Here is a 19,446-nt window from a genome sequence, read left to right as displayed (position 1 = left end):
ACCACAACAAGATTAGCACGAGAAGAAGTGTGACGCTGAAGAGGGAAATCCGAAAACCGTCCTCTCTGAGCTTTTTTTTTCTTCCCTCATTGAGTTTACGAGTTTTTAATTCTTCATCAGTGAGTACAACGTCTGTGACAGGTAAGAAAACGTAAAGAAATGAGCTGATAATACTATGTGTGGAGGATCTGGAAAAAAATACCTTGATTACCTTGATAGAAGGGTACCGTGACTTGAGCAGTTAGTTTATTTATGGTCGGTTAACAACCGACAGAAATACAGACGAGATGACCAATTATCTTATAAATATCTAAACGCTGAAGATGACGTTTAGTTCGGCGTTTAAATTACGCCGAGTTGGATTAATTTTAAAATGGCCACATACTATGTAAAGCACAGTTTGTGAAATTAGTCAAATCCTCGTTAAATTTACAAAAAACTGTGAGAAATATTAATATTACATGAGATTCGGCTTAAAATAATAAACCAATTAAGTCAGACATTGACAGAATTGTTATGATTTCAAGACTCACTCTGTAGATAACCTCGGACCAGAGCAAAGTTTGTGATTTGTGTAATCTGAGTTTTTTTTTAAAAAACAACAAAAAACTGCTTTAAGTCAACAAAAAATGACAGGCACTAGTTAAAGCACTGTATATGATTTGAAAAATTTCAAAAGCTCAACAAAAGTGATTGAGTTTAAAAGAGTTTTTTTGATTTAAGGACACCATAGCCAAATCTTATTTAAAAAACACGTTTTTTTCAGTCTTCATCAACAATAAACAGTTTTAAAATATCCCGTAATAGTCTCATAGTTTGTTGCTAATCAGAATGAGAGGATCTAATTTCACAATTTTTATATTGCTTTGATGAGGAGTCAGGTTCAATTTTCATATGGTATGCCGCACCCTCGTGTTTATATGACATCATTTATAATTGTGTGAGAAAATTGCTTTGAGTTTACTTTTTTTCCCCCACTCTAAAGAATGCAGAGAGCTTCCCGTTTGAAGCGTGAACTTCAGATGTTGAGCACTGAGCCGCCTCCTGGGATAACATGCTGGCAGACCGAGGAGCGGATTGATGACCTCCGAGCACGTACGCTTACTGTCACTGGGCCTAAAGCAGTTAGAGATATTTCCATAATGGAGCAATAGTCAGGATGACAGTTCAGAAATGATGGGAACTATAACTTTACATGAGGATAAACCATAAACATACCCATGTTCCTGGGTATGACAAAGTAAAAATATGTATTAGATAGATATTTAAGTTTCACTATGGTCTAAATTTTGATTCTTATTACTTTTACATGTTACTTAAACCTTTTGGATATAATTACATAATTCAGTGATTCTTGAGAAGAGGGACAAAATGGGTTTAAATTTTCCCCAAAAATGTTTTAATTGTTCCTCAAGCTTACATATACAAATATGACAAATAATGTTTTGGAAATGTAAAGATGCTAAGGTGCAGGCTCCCAGTCGCAACATTTTTTTGAAAATTACATTTTTAATGGACCTGACCTAGAACTTTGTCATCACCATCTGACAAAAATGAATATAAAATTATTGTTTAATGACCCTATTAGTGATATTTTTACTCAGTTTTACAGACAAATGCTTCTCAAGAAACAAAAGAAATATTATTTAAAACAAAAAACAACATAAAGTCCATCTGACAGAGTTGACAGTGCATGACAGTGTTGACACAGAACTGGAGGTGGTGACAAACTAGTGAGTAAAAAGAAATACTTGATACATGTGAAGTAATGCCATTTATGTAAAATAAATTAAAATGAATTAACTGCACATTTAAGTGAGATTTGTCAACACTATCACTGAAAGAGTCACACCGTCGGTTAAAAACTCTGACGGAGTTGACGTCTGACGGAGTTGACGAAATGCCAAACTACCTCAATTTATATGAGGTTATTCTGAAGGAGGCCATATTGTAGCTCATCAGGTCCTTGAAATCTTTACAGTATAGTAAAATTAAACATTAGTTTAGTCAGATATTTGAAAAATTATATTTTGTGTATATGTTATTCAAACTCTGTGCTTTATCCATAATACCTGTTTTGTCCCTCTTCTCAAGAATCACTGAATTATATTTTTTTACTTAATTAACTGATGTTTTGTTGTTATTTCAATTCAGATCTATCTTGGTAATTTATTAGTGTCATCTTACTTTGCAGAGATCGTTGGTGGTGTAGGAACTCCTTATGAAGGTGGAATCTTCTCCCTGGAGGTGAAGATCCCAGAAAGGTACTTTTCTGTCCTTTTGAACATTCATAAAACCGATGTAACCATTTAAATACAACAGGTCTGCTATTTATGTGCCTTAGGTATCCATTTGAACCTCCAAACATTCGCTTCTTGACCCCAATCTATCACCCAAACATTGACAACTCAGGACGAATCTGCCATGATGCTCTTAAACTCCCACCAAAGGTTGTGAAAAGTATAGTGTTGTATTTTGTATTTGCTGTCAACTATTTAAGCTTCTATTCTCAAATCAGACGCAATAATCTGCTGGGGTTTTTTTTGTTTGTTTTTATTCAGGGTGCCTGGAAACCATCTCTAAATATCTCCACGGTCCTCACCTCAATCCAACTTCTCATGGCTGAGCCCAATCCAGATGACCCACTTATGGCTGACATAGTGAGTTGCATGCATTCTTATTTTTGTTTTCCTTCAGCCGTATATTTCTATGTGTTTGAGCTGCTTCATTAAGGGTTTGAAGGAACTTAAAATATATTTTTGGATATTGCTACTGCTCTAAATCGAAAGTCTTTTGATTCTTATTTATTGAATGTTTATTTATGTACTTTAAATCCAGTCATCAGAGTTCAAGTACAACAAATACCTCTTCACAGAGAAGGCCAAGAAATGGACACAGGAACATGCAATTCAGACAAACAAAGTAAGACATATTATCTCATTTTCTTCTACCTCTGTTGTGTGATCTCTGCATGAATAGGATGTTTTTATTTCCATAATACTTTATTTTTGGTCCTGCTAGTACCAATTGTGTAGTAGTTCATCTGAACCACAAGGCTGTGCTGTGGATTCTAGATTGAACATAGTCTACAGGATAATGTATCTTCTGCAATTTTAAGTTAAATTTCATTAAAAGGTTTTGGGGCACCCCTTATTTTGTTGTTTTGCTTTAAGCACGACAAAATACAACAGATTTATTTATAGGATTTTATATTTATTGACATGTTGTGAGTCTTTTTGTAGATTTTTCAAAAAAGTTTCACCTGGGTATCTGTAGCTTTACTTGTTTTCTGTCTATTCCGTATTCTCTTATTAGAAAAAGTTAGATTATTTTTGGTGAGGAGCTGGTTGTCTCACAAAGCAAGTTGTCACACTTATTCCCACAACAATATCACCTCAGTATTGCACATAGTGAATGGATTTACTGAAATTATAATTAACTTTTGAACTTATATTTGAGATCATTAGGATATAGTTAGCTTGCAGCATCTTTCCCATCGCTCCTTTCTTCCCAGAATTCCTACACAATTTTACTAATAGCTTTGTGGGCTCAACTAATGAAACAATGCATCTGAATAACCTGGAAAAAATGTGTTGCTGTGTTAGACTATTATTGGCAACGGATTGCAATTTATATATATGTTTTACTGTGTTGCATCTTCAAGCACCAGTTTCAAATCTTGAGTTTGTTGTAATTTGTACTCATTTTGTTCTGAATTTATAGTCTACAGAATATTATAAACTTGTAGGGTTTTTCGAAAAGATTAAACAGTTTTTATGTATCCTTGATCAGGGAGTTGTGGAAGACAACAAAGAAAATGCTCCAGATCAGAAATTATCATCTCGGAAACGGGATGCACTCTGTTCCCAGCAGGAGGCAGAAGAACCGCTGAAGAGACCTTGCGTGTAGTTTTCTTCATTCAGTTGTTGGAGCTATCTGATGTTGGTTAGCATAGCATATACATCCTTTCTTTTTTGTTTTTCTTGTTCTAACGTGTTGCTTATATGTTGAATAGATACATTTCATGAACTGCGTCTTTATAAGTTAACTGTGTGTTTCTGTGTATAATAAAACTTTGAGGATCTACGTTATACACTTTCTGGACATTGTGTATTATTTGGGTGTTTTTTTTGTATCATAAGCAGAGAGGTACAAGTTCATACACTATGTTGATCATAATTTTATTCTAACATACATTTAAAAGACATATAAAGTATGTACAACCTAAGTGGTACAAGTTTTTATTTTGTACAAACTAAAATTTTTATTTCTCAATGTATAAAATAATATATTTGCTGTTTATAAAAAGGAGACAAACATCAATAAGGCTGTAGTGAGTCAATACCATAGTTCAGAGGTAGTTACATTGTATGTATATAAAGATCGCTTTCCTACTCTAAGGTTGGCAGAAATACAGCTACGTCCCATTTAAACCATAAGACTGCTTAACTCTTGTTTGACAAAGTTGCATGTTTTTGAGTGTAATTATGTAAACCATATAAAAATACATGTGCAACCCAGATCATTTTTGGATTATTTTCCACTTAGAATATTTCATAAAAATTGCTCTATTACACAGCTGTAACGTTTTATATGTGGCTATAAAAATTGCTCTGGACAAAACACATTAGCTTAAACTAGGGAAATGTGCTAGTATGATTGACAATACCCCCTTTTTGGAGCAAAACAACTTAATGCTATGATAGAATTGCATTTAAAAACAAAACTCCACTTAAATGCTGTTAAACAATATGCAACTTCTGAGCTGCATTTCTCATCACATTTCAATATAAGCATTTATTCCCTCAGAGTAGACGATTAATTTGTCTGTAGCTTTGATTCTCAATGTGATTAACAGCTTTTTTTTGCATTGCTTTGTTTATTCAGCTCCTTGTTTGACTCAGTCCGCTGAATAGTCTCCAAAATTGTCCTTTAGTTCAACAGTACTGGCAAAAGAAGAAACCTTCCATCCTGCTCTCTGGTCAGAAAGAGTGTTCGCTTGTTGACCTCTCTTTATTAGTCAACATCTTTTGTTGACTCATTCTCAAGAGTTTATAGATGGGTAGCCCAGAAATGCTGCGGTCCTTGAATCTTCAAAATTTTTCCCCTATATTTTTAGACATCTGTTTCAGGGGCTCATTGATATAAGATGAGTCATTGTAGCACATCACAGAAGGAAAAATGGTAAGAATCGCATCTTGATCCAAACTCCCCATGCTTCCTCATTCTGTCACCCTCTCCCTCCCTTTGGCTGTCGCGGTTGGTACTTGGCAAGGGATGAGGTGAACGGAGGATGTAGAGGAGCATTGAGAAAACCTGGTTGTTTCTCGTCCAGGCTGGGGAGAAGACCCTTCCCTGTATGTGGCATCGGCATCAGTCAGTGACACCTGTGTTGAAGAATCCGAGCAGGAGCTCTTTTCTGTCTCGACAGAAACTAGCGAGTCCAAGGTGCGGTCGCGGCGCATCTGTGGGCGAGTTTTAGGGCGAGACCAGGAGAACAACTGAGAGTGATCTCTTGTGAAAAGAAGAAAGAGCAGAGGGTTGAGGCAAGCGGGCAGGGGCTGTAACAGAAGGAGGACTGATTTTAGAACCTCTTCCCCCAAAGAAAGAAGACCCAGAAGAGAACAAAGTGATAGGAAAGCTACCGGTATGTAGAGAAGGCCATTAGTAAAGATAAGCCAGGCAACATGTTTGATCATGGCACAGTCCCACAACCCCTCACACTCCCCCCGAAGTAGCTCCCAATACAGGCGGATATATGAACCTGTGACAATAAGCAAGCAAATGGTGTTCATCATTATGAGTGCCAAGGGGAAGCCCAGGGAGGATGGCAAGCGAGAAGATGGGGTAGGCAGGGGTGACGGAAGGCAGAATGGTGAAGAGCCATACTCCCCCACTCCAACTAGTGGGAGTGACGCAATTGTGAGGCAGAGGGTGAGACAGAAATATGCGCATGTGCGTACACTGCTAAGGGATGGTGATTTCCCATAGGCGCGGGCACATGTCACGCTTGCACCACACTGCACTGCTGCCAGAGTCAGCAGCAGCACGCTTGCCTCAGATGCAAACACCCAAACCCATCCTGTTGCTTGACAACCAGGTCCGCCCTCCCAGCGGGCTCCATGGTCATTGAATTCTCCAAGGGTCAGAGCATCCACAAGGACCAGTGTGCATGTACACACACCCATCAGCAGGTTAGAGGCACCCATACAGGCCACAATAAAGCGGAGTGGCGACAGACTGCCTGGTGATCCAAAGAGAGACAGGAACAGAATGGCGTTTCCCAGCAAAGACACCAGGGAGATGGACCACAAGCCAATGCGGACTAGCCAGCTGCCCAGGAGGGAGTCACAGGGACGGAACGGACCTGCAACATAGCGGACACAAAACTCTTGTCAATACTTGTCGCAGCAAATTTAAAGCTTTGTCATATCAAATCTGATTTCACCTACCAGGTATGGGGGTGCATTGGACACTGGTCTGTAACTTGGATTCTTCTATTTCCAACTGAAACTCCTCCAGATCAGGGTCATCTAGAAGATAACATTGTTTATATGATCAAAATACAAGGACTGACGTTCTTTGCATTGTGTGTGGATATTAAGTGGCCTATTGTTTGTATTGTTGTTATTTTTTCAGTGAGGTAACTGGTACTCATAAAATTTAATTGTCAGTGTCTAATTTTTATCATTTAAGGTGCAACAAAGCTCAATTACACAGATATCAGAGCTTAACAGCTCTTTGTTATAGTTACAGAATTTGTACACTCAGTAATATAATCTTAGTTTTTATGCTTTTGATCATATTGTTGTTAATCACCAAGGTTTGGCATTTTTGTTAAGCAATTGAACTTAATGTGGTTGAGTGTGGATTGTAGTCTTACAGTTAGTGTCTGCATGGACTGGGTACATGGCCACCGTCCTCTTGTGAAGGTCTTCATTTGTGTTGCTCAGCTCTGTGTCCCACTGGGTGGTGGGCTTGTAGGTGTTACAGGATGCATACACACAGCACTGGTAGGCATAAGGCATCTCTATCACCCTGTTGCAAATGGGAGCAATATTAATCATCATAACGAAGAAGATTCCATGGCAGGTGGTATTTAGGCAAATACCTTTGAGGTTCAAACCATAATGCTTTTGGTTTGACCCTTGACATTATGGCTTTTAGGTGCCACTCAGACTCAAAAAAATTAGCATAAAGAGTTAACTTTGTAATTGAGATGTATTTTTATTGTCTAAGTTGAATTCAGAAATGCTTTGCAGCAGTACTTTGTATTTTACTGGTTGTGTACAGCATGGCCACTTGAATTTTTGAACCGGCTTTGTTAAGCAAAGACGTTTTTTTAGCATAGGCTATATGGCTGATAGGTGATATTTTTGTACATTACCTCATTTGTGGGAAGTGATCAGGACTGAAGGCCTCATATAAGTCTTTGTTCCCTCTCAGTTTGAGATGAGTGAGGCCTCCTAAACCTGCAACTGGTACAGAGCTGAGGCGGTTCTCAGTCAGGTCCCTATGGTTAAAAATAAAAAATAAAAAAAATAAAAGAAGTAAAATGTTATGCATGTGAAGTCCTTAGAGTAAAAGGAAAATGTTTAGTCTCTTTGATACTTTAACCTGTTCAGACATGCTATCAGATTATCTCTGGATAGTACCTACTATCAGATTAGATAGACAAACTTCAGTCTTCACTCAAAGTATGCGATTTTAAGTTGGCATGACTTGAAATGAGATTGTTGGCTACAAATGTGTTAAGGCTAAAAATGTTGTGTTAACCCGTAGTGATTATGCCCACATTTCTGACATACTGATATATTCTGATACACAACCTTGTCACCCACTTTAAGTGGGAAAGGGACTACTAAAGAATCAGATAAACTGTATGACAGGCTAAGTGAGAGATGTGTATCTGTTTTTTGCTTACAGTTTGATCAAAGAATGAAGTGAGGTGAAGGCATCTGGGTGGATCCTCTCAATCATGTTCCAGCTTAGATCACTGTGAGAGAAAAACAATAAAGTGAACTCAATGCACTTATTGAAGTTACAGTTCTGCTCATTATTCAGGCTTCCTACATAGTATTACAAAGTATGAAATTTGGATATGAAAACTGTTTAGGAACTTTGTAGTCTGATCCTGTAGATGTCAGTATCAGGAAATCTAAAATACTAATTTTGACTTGACCAATGCGTTTTCATCTTTCACTAGTCATGTTTTTATCTCTTAAATTCATTAAGAAAGTCATTTCTTCTCTTTAATGTTATTTCTGTTTCATACTTCTAATATTTTAAAGAGGAAAACCCATTTGGTATTTCTGAAAGAGCTATGAAGAGCTCCTATACATTTATCATTTACTATTTTCACTGGCATGTTGTAAGTCTCAAAATTTTGTATTCACAAATGGACTTCATTTATCTATCACTTTTCAAATATTACTGGCCTGTCAAAGTACTTTACATTAAAAGCCACATTCACCAAATGGCATAATGGAATACAGTATACACTAACTATCTTCTAATATCCGCTATTACTCTGAAACATTGGGGCAATTTGGAGTTACTGCCAAAATTCAAACATATGAACTAGATACTGACCCACTCTAATGTAGACAACAAATTTTAACAGAACTAATGTAAGACAAAGAGAGAAGAGAAAAACATAGATCAAGGATCAACTCACAGTGCTCTAAGAGAGGTGAGCTGCTGAAAGGTGCTTGACTCTATTCTTCTGACTTGATTATGTTGCAGTCCACTGTTGTACACAAAGATACAGACGCTTTCATGCAGTGACGTAAATAAAATGTACACAAGTTGAATAAAAAATTCTGACACATAGGTCCATAGCATGGCATATATGGTAATTGTACGCACATTGTAAAATAAACATTTGTAACAAGTTGGAATTGTTTCAAAGAGAAAACGAAAACTGCTGCAAAACCAACCTAAAATATTGATTAGTTAAGATATAATCATGTTTAAATGAATACAAAACCCCAAATTTGGTAGATTACAAAAAAACATGCCTACTGTTTATGGAATTCAAAACGTTTTAATGTGTTGAGTTGGCTTTTCTTTAGTTGCCTATACAATACTGCATTTTCAAGGAAATAATTTCCAAACAGCCTTTTTTTGTGAGGGAAAAGTGCAATGACCTTCTATGAGCCAACTGAACAGCAGTGTTCAGTAATAGATGGGGAGGGGCAGTGCTACCTTATTTTATACTTCATACACGTGGAAAAAACTTGAGCTTTTAAAAATGTAATTGTTCAAAATGCACAACCACCTTGTTCCCAGTATCCGGCCCATCCCTGAATGTAAACAGTAATTTAGAAAGGGAACATTACTCACATCTCTTGAAGTGCAGAGCAGTGGTAAAAACTGGGAAGATCCTGTATCTGGTTGTATGACAGCTCTCTACAACAGCACATAGAAATAATGCATTTTAAAAAAATCACATGCAGTGTTAGACATTGAGAAACCCTTGACCAGCTGTGAATTTATGGTGTGGGAAATTATGGGCTGACAGGAAAACTTGGGTGTCAGTTCTGTGAGCAGGGGTATACTGCAGAACAATACATTTTTTGTTTTTTTATACATGTATTTATTTTATTTGCTATTTCATGAGGTGAATTTGAGTGATAGCTTTAGGACACAGTTCTCTTGATTTGGTTTTTCTATCATTTTTTAAGTTATGTTCATCCTATTCATGTGTGTGCATGTCTATATGTGTGCACTCACAGCACTCTGAGATGAGGCAGCTGCTCACATAGGTCCAGGGGAAGAGTTGAGAGACCGGCCCGAGTCAATGTCCTATAGAGAACAAAAAAAAAACGTATTGTTGGAGAGCAAGTAAATGAAATGATCCCAGAATCTCATCAATCTAACTTAGGTGGACAGGCAATTGGCTTGGTTTGCCAAACCTTTGTTCCTTGTGTCTTAGAGCATCCTATAATTTCTTAAATATTACTTTGCGTGTTTGATACTTACAAAATCTCAAGGCTTGTTGTTCCTTTCAAATCCGGAAACTCTTGAATTTGGGTTGCCCCATTCAAGGAACTGATGTCAAGCAAAAAGAAAAAGAACAAAAACCTAAACAATTGCTTTTTTCGCCTCTCTTCCCCTCTTATGCTCACACACACATGCACAAACGCATAACCTGTCTAACAGCTCATTGCAGCCATCAAGCTATTCCTCCAACATCAACACGGGATGTTTTGGCCCTCTCACCAGACATCATAAGTCATACTATTCAACATGTTCTTACAGCACACTCTCTCTTACCACATCAGCACACGGCACAGCAATACAGTAACACAACATCATTCAGTAGGCCATTACACATGTCCGCTGAGCTCTGGCTGCAATGGCTAGAGGATGATTTAAACAGTGTTTGCACTAACTCACTGGAATGGCTTTTATTGACCACATACTTACAGTGTGTGCAGCTTTGGTAAGAATTGGAAAGCAGATTTCCCCACAAACTGGATTGGGTTCTCATAAAAGTGACTGCAAGAAAAAGAGGAAAACATACAGTCTGGACCAGATGTTTAAATATACTATATAGAAAAACACAAATAACCATTTTTTGCACAATATTAAATTAAACTTCTGCTTTATGTCAGTGTGGATGACCAAAATAATTTCTGTTTTGCTTATAGCTAGTTTGTACACTATACAAACTAGCTATAGTGTACAAACACTATAGCTGCAACAATGCACAATGCTTTTGTGCATTGTTTAAATGGAACCCATTTGTGCTTTTAAGTTAATTTAGACTTTGACACCCTGACTGATTTATTGAGACGTTGCTTCAATATTTGCACACAATATTCTTTTTCTCATGCAGAAACCCTTTCTGCAACCAAACAGATACTATCACTGCCATACTTCATAGATGAAAGGCTGGTATCAGGCTTTTTGGCTTCCCTCTTTTTCCTATAATTGCAACAATAGTCATTATGGCCTAACACTTTGATATTAGTTCTGTCAAACCACAGGACAATTCTGCCCAATGTAAATTCATAACTGGAGCACATTTGCAAAATGTAATCTGCCTTTTTGTGTCACCACTGGAGTAAATCCATCTTCCTCTTAGTGGCCTTTCAGCCCATGCCAGTAGGGGAGTCGTTTTATTTAGCTGTAGTTAATGATGCTTTCCTTCCAACTTTAACCAGCATCTTTAAAAGATCTTCTGTTTTTTTTTTCGGGGACTGACTTATACATTCTACAGCAAATGCTATTCATGTCTGGGACGGACAAAGAACATATTGACCCTCCTAAGGAGTATGATAGTTAAACATTCCCATGGTGTTTATACTGGCGAATGATGGTTTAAACACGTGAACTTAACGCTCGGGTTCTAAAGAAATCTATTTCTCATTACTATGCCATTTAGTAAAAAGGAAAATCCTCTTGGTAATTCTAACTGAGCTAAATCAGGAACAATTTAATCCGATTTAATCTCAGACACTGAGAAGGGAAAATGTTGTTCCTTTTTAAATCCACTGTATGTAAATCTCTGATTTCAACTGTATGTAGACACATGCTGTATAATGTGCTTCGAATGAGCTGCGTTGTAAGTGATGTTGACATGCAATTCCAGTTGTGTTTATTTGATATGTTCAAGTTGTAGCATTGTGATTAAGCATGAAACTCACATGGTTTGGAGCTGAGGGTTTCCCACAAAGGCCCTCTCAGGGATCGCTTTGATGTTGTTGTTATGGAAGCCCCTGAACATGCAAAAACATCCTGTTAGTTATTCTCTCAATCAATATGTTTTGCATTTCGGGCCGATTGCAGGAGCGACACTGTGAGTGAGAGTGTGAGTCATGTGCCCCTCGCGTTGCACCTGCCGTTGCACAGCTGAAGAACATTTTTGGATACATGAGACGTAAACACACAACACATACGCTGTATCTGTGACACATATGCACGCTGCGAAACATCTGCTGAAGCCGAGGAAAAAACATGGTTTGTGCGTGTGCGTCTGTGTGTATGTGCAGGGCGAGTGGCTGCGTGGGTGTGTAGCCAGCACCTGCTTGGGGCGAGAGAGATTGTATCCGAGTGCCACATTAAAATCACTTAACGGGATTACTCGGGATAACACAACCACGATAGTCATGCCGGGCAGGTGTGTTTGGGTGTGTGTGTGTGCGCACTGGTACTCACAGTTCCTGAAGTTTGCTCAGTGTTCTGATTGCCATAGGGAACTCCTGTAGATCATTGTAGTTCAAATCCCTGCAAGTCAAATAAACAGTCATGCTTAAATAATATCTAAAGTCATTGTGTTCGATTTTGCCCCCTACATGGCATCAACGTTTCATAATGACTTTCTCCCTCAGTAGCACAGTGAAGCCAGTCCAATCCAAAAAAACAGAGACAAGTTAATCAGGCTTAAACAACACCAGAAACAAACTAAATGAGAAATTAATGTTGATGTGTTTGCACATGAAATCAATCTCATTAGTGTGGTTTTTGTGTAGCAAAGTTAGACAACCTTTTCAAAGTTTATGTTTTTACTCAAATTAAAATCACTTTTGGCAAAGTGCCCGGCCGATTTAAAGGAGACACACTTTGCTTTTTCAACAAGCCACTGAGATTTTCTGTGGTCTTTATGCAATGCCTACCATGATGCAAGAATGAGAAAGTACTGGAGATCTCATTTTAAAATTGCCTTCTGCACAGATGTGCTGGTTTTACATGGTAAGGGCTAGCTGCTCACCTCACTCTTTACTGCACCATCTCACTTCATTTGTTCTTCTCTTTGTGGTCAAAGCAGTGGTTAGTGTTAAAGAAAGTAAGGCTATATACTTTGGCTTTGTGACACAATTCTTTGCAAATCTAAATGGGTCTCTTAAAGACACACTTTCAGACAAAAGTAACTCTAAGAAAAAGTTATGGATTTTAATATTGTGCACACCGAGATTGCAATAATGGTATATTTGTTAGCCAATCTACGACACATCCCAGTTCTTATGAGCGTCCTCTAAGTCATATTGACCATCTTAACTTTTCAAAGGACCCCCTCCAAATGTGGATCCACAGTAGAAGCACTAACATCAACATTTATTGCCTCTAGTGATGTTCCCGATTGTGTGTATGAGTAGAGTTGCATATGTGTACACTTGTACTGTATGCCATTGCAGCTGTACACTTACGTAATGTCTTTAAAGTTTCCCATTCTCTACCTGCTGGATTTTTATGCACATAAATACGGAAGAGGATTAGGGCCACCGAAAAAATTAAAAAAGTAATTCTGACTTTAAAGTCAGAATTCTGAGATTAAACTCAGAATTCTGACTTTAATCTCAGAATTCTTTTTTTTTTTTTCGGTGGCCCTAATCCTCTTCCGTACTGCTATTAAACCGTCCAAATCGGTTGAGAATTTATTGCTCTTTTGTCCGGTTTACATATGTTGTTGTGTTTTCTAGAAGTTCACTGGACAGCTCCTCAGGCTAATGCTTTATATATACATGCTGGGGATTGATGTAGGATGTGGTAATGCATATATCTCATAAAGGAAGCCGCTGCAAGAGATTAACCCCTCATACCAGCACAATCTCCACGTCAGTGACACCTGTCATCTTACCCCACCGAACCATCTGTCTCTACCACCCTGTGATAGCCCAATCACTTTAACACACACTATTCTTGTCCAAAAGGCTCCATCTCTTTTTCACTTTCTCTGGTTTCCCTTCATCCTCTGCAGTTTCCCAGCATGCATTATGGCTTTCAACATGAGTATAAAGTGAGCCATACGTTTATGATTGCACAGGCGAAGGTACTTGAATATATTCGCACATATGCTCACTCGCCCACACACATTCTCGTAAAGAAATAATGCATAATTTTTTTACACTTCAACAGGTTGTTAAAGCAGCATGCCAGAAACTGTGTTTTCATCAGACCACCATGAATTTTGCAGGAGGCTTCTCACACTTTCTTTCACTGTGTCAGTTTTCTGTGGTCTCCATATTGGCATGTGGTTAGGATTAGGTTATTGAGGCTGTGGCACGTCTTCCAGAAAAACTCTGCTGGAGCCACGCTGTGCTGTTCTTGACCTTACTGCCTAGCAATTACTAAACATAACACAGAGGACTCCATTGACGATGCTTCAAGGTAATCAAAGTGGATCTTTTCATCTTTGCATTCCTATTCAATTGTCGCTTGTGGTTTTACGAATGGCTCGAGCACCTGCTGAAATTACCAGTACATTAATCATTATGACTTTATAATTTAGAGCTGCAGTGCAAACGTTTTGGCACACGTTACCTATGATTTATAAAAACACATCTCAAGGCTTTCTTCATGACACCCAGCACAATTATGTGTGTAAAATATGAGGAAAAACTGCATACAGTATGAGAAATGATGGCTTTTAATTGCATTCGCTTTCTGAGGTATTATATTCTAAATTCGGGGATACTCACAGTGTCTCCAGACTCTGTAAACCTTCAAAACATCTTGAACCCATGCTCTGTATGTGGTTGTTGTGGAGATGCCTGGGAAAAGTCCATAAAGATTCATGTTTTTGGGGAGCAAAAATGGCCAATTAGTTTGCCTGTTAACACTCAGGAGAGATGCAGAATAGTAAATAAGTATTTCTAGTTCAATTTATTTCTAATGAGGCTATTGATCTAACATTTACACCAGATGTATGCAACAACCAAGGTAATTGACACATACAAAGAAATTAACACCACAAATTGCTCCATAAAGTAAGTTCTGTGCAATAAACTGGAGATAAGTTATGATGAAAAGCTGTATTAAAAAAAGAGAAAGCTTAAAAAATAACTGAAGAAAGGAATTCTGCTCTTTTTAGGTATATTATTAACTTTTAGTTCTTATTGATAAACTATAAAAAGGTTGATGGATGTTTGAAATGGAGAATTCTTAGAACTAACTTTCACTATGTTTAGCGTGGATAATAAGGCGGACTGGGCTCATGTTGTAGCATGACAGCATCAGCATGCTACATAGTAAAAATGTTTTCATTACCTAAGCATTGCACATATCATTATGGGTAAAAGCAAAGACCTCTAATGGCATTTGCAACCTTTATGCACATAATACTAATGCCGTTGGCTACACACACATTTTTAGAATTTTGGATTATTCCTGTGAACACCACTGAAGCCTTAATCCAGAAGGAGAAATAATATTATTCCATAATGAAACAGCCATCGCACAATATTTCAGACTGAGGAGTCAAAAGATTAATCGGATCAGTTCTGCAAGAGCCACGAATCTCTTGCCGAGTGATTAAAAAAAGACCTGGAATTAACTAGAACAGTGTTTTCATGGAAACAGTAAGTAATGCATTCAACCACAATGGCATCTATGAGCATTCACTGCACAAGCGTCCACTACAGAAATAAACATGTTGAAACTTGTTTAAAGTTTTCTGCAAAATATTTAGACATATCAAATACTGGCAAAATACAGTCTGATCAAATGAAACCAAAGCTGATCTGCTGGGATGTTATTGCACACCGGGATGCAGAAGAAACACTGCAGACCACCCCAAAAACACCATACCAACAATATTTGTAAGAGGGAACATCATGGGGTGGGGTTGTTTTTCAGCAAATGCTAGTGGCAGACTTATAAAGAGAAGATTAAAATGAACTGGGATATTCTTGATGAGAATATGAAGATGAAACGGGTAAATTTTTCAGTTAAATTATTCCTAACAGTCAGGGAAACCCTCAACTAGATGGAAAAAATATATATATATATATTAATGACCAGGTCAGTCCCATAACTTGAATTCATTTAAATTTAAAGAACTGAAGATTAGAGTAAATGAAAAAGATCTCTATAATCCAGAACACATTTTATGTGGAATGATGGGTCAGAATTACATCTGCAGCATTTTCTCAATTTCCACCACTCACATTTATCATTAAAAAATAAAGTATTTTTTCCCAAGTGGTAACTCAATTTTAGTATGTTTTCAGTACTTATTTCCTGTTCCATTCCACTTTATGGCACATGATTTTATTTATGGACTTGTGTGGATTAATAGGGTTGTTACTGAAATCTGGTGTAAATTTCTTGTAAAGATGGCCTCTGAATATGCATTCACTTAAACAGACATTGACATGTTTATCATTTCTGCTGTAAAAAGGCACAAATCAAGATGTCACTTACAGCACCACAAGGCCAGAGAGGTTGGTAAATGCATAATCAGGTATGTGGGTGATCTGGTTGAGGGCCAGCGTCATTGCCTGCAAAGAGGACAGGGAGTCCAAAGCCGTCACTGGTATTTCTGTTAGGGAGTTGTCGTCCAACCACAGGTGTCTCAAAGAGCGAACGCCTTTGAAGGCCTCAGATGGAACCCTGCTCAGGAGGTTGGCATCAAGACGCCTGTGGGACCAAAAGCACAATAATTACTTAAGTTTTGTGTTTTTGTGTGAATACCTTTGTATATTTGTGGTTATGCGTCATGACGCTAGACACTTTGGATTATGGGAATGGTATTATAAGGATTACAGCCCGTTTATTTCCTCTCTTTCATCTTTACTGGAACCTCTTTAGAGTGCCTCATTATGATTTATTCCCCTGCTAAATAAGCTATGTTGACCTTCACCAGTACAGACAAGTATCAAATGCAAGATGAGAAAAACACAAACATGTAGGAATGACTACACTGAGCCTGTTTTCCCTGTCCTCGAGTTATTTATGCTGTATAAAGATTTCTTCGATCCATGTCTGGAAAAAGGGAAAGGCCATTAAAGGCGTCCTCAGCCGTTCTTCCTGTTGGCATTCTTTCCATCAGAATCTCAGTTACTATCGGGACTGACGGTGCTCCATCAAACACCACAAACACATTTTCTTTCATCTGCAGAAGTTATGACCGTGAACACTTTTTTGTCTTGAACCATAGAAAACCTAAAATATGTTTGTCCTCTTTATCCTTTAATATCCTATACCCAGAAGCAAAGAGTCTGGATACACACATCCCGGGTAAATACACACATGGATACACACTGTCGATAGTGATGAACGATCCCCTCAAGGCAGGGTTGACAAGCTGAGACCACTTCCTTTTACTGTTCTTTTTTCTCTGGCCCTTCACATTCATTCATTAATCTCTCATTGCTCCCTCTGGCCCCTCTCCATTCATTTTCAACATCAATGCTGATCCACTCCCAGCTTTTGTGAACTCTTGAATCTCTCTCGTTAGCTCTTTTCCATCTTTCAAACATCCTTGCTTATCAGTCTTTCACTGAGCGCCTTTGATTCCCTTGGTCCTCATCCTCATCACCCCTCTGAGGCTACACCAAAGAGAAAGCGTCATCAAAGTGAAATGTGAACTTGAACTCTGAACTTTTCTCTGCAGAAAGATTTTCCATTAAGGGGAGCAACTGTACACACTGGCAGATGCTGAAATCGAAAGGCCCATGGAACATACATATATGTATACACACACAGCTTCATTGCACTGAGTTATGTTCTAAGTGTTATTAAAAAATACTTGTCCTCCTCTCTCGTTTTTGTTTGTAGCACCTAAATGCTTCAGATTATCACATCGATTTTATCCTGAGAAAATGGTAAATCCTCTTCAAACTAACCTCGGCCTTCTAAGGAAAATTATCTTATAGAACTATTTAGGGTTTGTACCACACTTGGCAAACATTGGCAAGCATTTGCAATACCTAGCATTCAGTCTTTCTGAAGTTATTTTACAATGTCTTCCCAATCCTTTTTGCAGGATTGTTTGAGTTCAGCTACACTGGGTGTTTCAGAACATGGACGACCTATTTAAGTCTATGCCACAAAATCGCAATAAGATTTAAATCTCAATTTTGACAAGGTCTCTCCATCCATCCACTGTCTATAGTATAGCAGGTATAGTACATATACTCAATACCTGCTTATCCTCAAAGGGTCACAGGGGAGCAGGTGCATATCTCCAGCAGTCATCGGGTAAAAAGCATCCTGTCCAGTCAGTCAAAGGGAACCACAGAGATAGACCTTACAAACAACTGCACACTCTCCTCTAAGGGCAATTTAGACCGATAAACATGAAACATGTTTCTTGAGTGCCAGTGTCAGTTTCAGTGTTTTTTTTCTCTCAGAAGTTTGAGAATAAAACCAAACTCCATGCAGCCGGATGCCAGGACAGGATTCAAACCCAGGGCCTCAAAAACCTTCAATCAGTCACAAGCTATTGCCTGATTTTATCCTTCAGAGTTTGGGGCTAAAGAACAGAATTCACGATTCCATCAATTATAATATGATTTATGTCTTTAAAAAGCAAAGCAGTTCAAGATCATTACTGTGTCACCACCATATTTCACTTTAGATTTTATTCCAAAATGCTGCATAGTTGCATAAACAATGTAATAGGATACACTTTCCAAAACTCTTGTGGATCATCAGGATGTTTTTTTGTTGATGTTTCTTTGTTTATTTTTGGTGAATATGAGATTTCCAATGCCACAGAAAATGTTTTGTATTACTTTCCAGTCTGATAGATGTCAGCGACTTTGTCATCTTTTCATAAATTTCTGTAGATAAGACAATGATGTGTTGCTTTTGAAATCCTTTAGTGTACTCCATGTTGTCATAAAGGTTATATTTAATTTAATTATTTTAACCAGAGATCTGGCAGTAATCAGACTGTTAAAGTGTGGCTGTGACGAGTGAAATGCAATCAAAAATTTGGTTAATCAAATTTAATTCATAATTGAAGAAAGGGGGCAACTGCTTTTTTGCTCTTAAAAATAATATAATCGTTTAAAACATGCCTTTTGTACAGTCCTAGAGATCAGCCATGTACCTACTCTTTAGAAGGGAACTTGTTTGTCCTTGAACAAATTCAAAGGGTGAAAAGTATTGAAGACTCTTCGAATTCCTATCCATTTCTATGGAGCAAAATACTAAATAATTTTGGTAGAATGTTCAGGTCTTTACAGGATCAAGACAAATAGGGAAAGTTCCACTGAACCCAATAAAGCAGACTATTTCCTGCCCATCACATCAAAGTCTAACTGACATCTATAGGAATGAGGAGCAGGCAGAAAAAGAAAAGGATCTCTTAAAATACCCCAGAGATCTGGGAACCTGCTTGAGTTTGTTCAATTCTCCAGATGGCTAAGCGTTTATGCAATAAGGGAGTTGGAGGACCACATTTTTAAAGTCAGTGTTTTGAGTCAAATCTCTAAAAAACAGGCTTGGGCTGATTTACAACCATTTGTGAAGATCATCAGTGGTGATTACGCTTCTTAACCAGCGGGTTGAGGCCCAAAACACATGTGTCAGCTTGTGACAGGCACCAAACTCAACAACAACACTGCTTCCTGTTTCAAATGGTGAGAGAAAAACTTTGAATCAGTTCCTGCACTTAGAGGGATTTTTGCTGAGATTAAGCAATGGTTTACTTAGGATATACCCTTCTTTATATGTTTATGCCAATGTAAGATTCATGTGCTGACTCATTTG

General features: G+C 37.9%; 2 protein-coding genes across 2 annotated transcripts in view; one reads left to right on the top strand and one right to left on the bottom strand.

The window, feature by feature from the left end:
• The first annotated feature begins 13 nt into the window (after nt 1-13).
• On the top strand, nt 14-4,088 carry LOC102231709 (ubiquitin-conjugating enzyme E2 T-like). The gene is made up of 7 exons (XM_005808644.2): nt 14-141; nt 986-1,095; nt 2,195-2,264; nt 2,345-2,450; nt 2,562-2,660; nt 2,839-2,922; nt 3,793-4,088. The coding sequence occupies exons 2-7, from the start codon at nt 987-989 to the stop codon at nt 3,907-3,909; spliced, it is 585 nt and encodes a 194-aa protein (XP_005808701.1). The 5' UTR covers nt 14-141; nt 986; the 3' UTR covers nt 3,910-4,088.
• Nucleotides 4,089-4,156: 68 nt separating this feature from the next.
• Nucleotides 4,157-19,446, bottom strand: part of lgr6 (leucine rich repeat containing G protein-coupled receptor 6) — a 48,877-nt gene continuing 33,587 nt past the window's right edge. The window contains exons 5-18 of the mRNA XM_005808666.3: nt 16,150-16,365; nt 14,427-14,498; nt 12,166-12,234; nt 11,655-11,726; nt 10,432-10,503; nt 9,985-10,053; nt 9,736-9,807; nt 9,346-9,411; nt 8,678-8,749; nt 7,925-7,996; nt 7,388-7,513; nt 6,884-7,038; nt 6,453-6,533; nt 4,157-6,367 (exon numbers count right to left, since the gene is read on the bottom strand). Coding sequence (XP_005808723.2) covers nt 5,223-6,367; nt 6,453-6,533; nt 6,884-7,038; nt 7,388-7,513; nt 7,925-7,996; nt 8,678-8,749; nt 9,346-9,411; nt 9,736-9,807; nt 9,985-10,053; nt 10,432-10,503; nt 11,655-11,726; nt 12,166-12,234; nt 14,427-14,498; nt 16,150-16,365 — 2,359 coding nt within the window. The 3' untranslated portion in view covers nt 4,157-5,222. The remainder of the gene's footprint in view (nt 6,368-6,452; nt 6,534-6,883; nt 7,039-7,387; nt 7,514-7,924; nt 7,997-8,677; nt 8,750-9,345; nt 9,412-9,735; nt 9,808-9,984; nt 10,054-10,431; nt 10,504-11,654; nt 11,727-12,165; nt 12,235-14,426; nt 14,499-16,149; nt 16,366-19,446) is intronic.

The sequence above is a fragment of the Xiphophorus maculatus genome, chromosome 1 (assembly GCF_002775205.1).
Source record: "Xiphophorus maculatus strain JP 163 A chromosome 1, X_maculatus-5.0-male, whole genome shotgun sequence".
NCBI classification, from domain to species: domain Eukaryota; kingdom Metazoa; phylum Chordata; class Actinopteri; order Cyprinodontiformes; family Poeciliidae; genus Xiphophorus; species Xiphophorus maculatus.
The sequence above is the reverse complement of the archived record's forward strand: the minus strand, read 5'-3'. Positions and strand labels throughout refer to the sequence as shown.

Bases quoted from the DNA above. Each gene is read 5' to 3' on its own strand.
- LOC102231709 (XM_005808644.2), top strand. From the start codon at position 987: ATGCAGAGAGCTTCCCGTTTGAAGCGTGAACTTCAGATGTTGAGCACT. The intron at 1,096-2,194 runs GTACGCTTACTG...CTTACTTTGCAG, and splicing joins GATTGATGACCTCCGAGCAC to AGATCGTTGGTGGTGTAGGA. The intron at 2,265-2,344 runs GTACTTTTCTGT...TATGTGCCTTAG, and splicing joins GAGGTGAAGATCCCAGAAAG to GTATCCATTTGAACCTCCAA.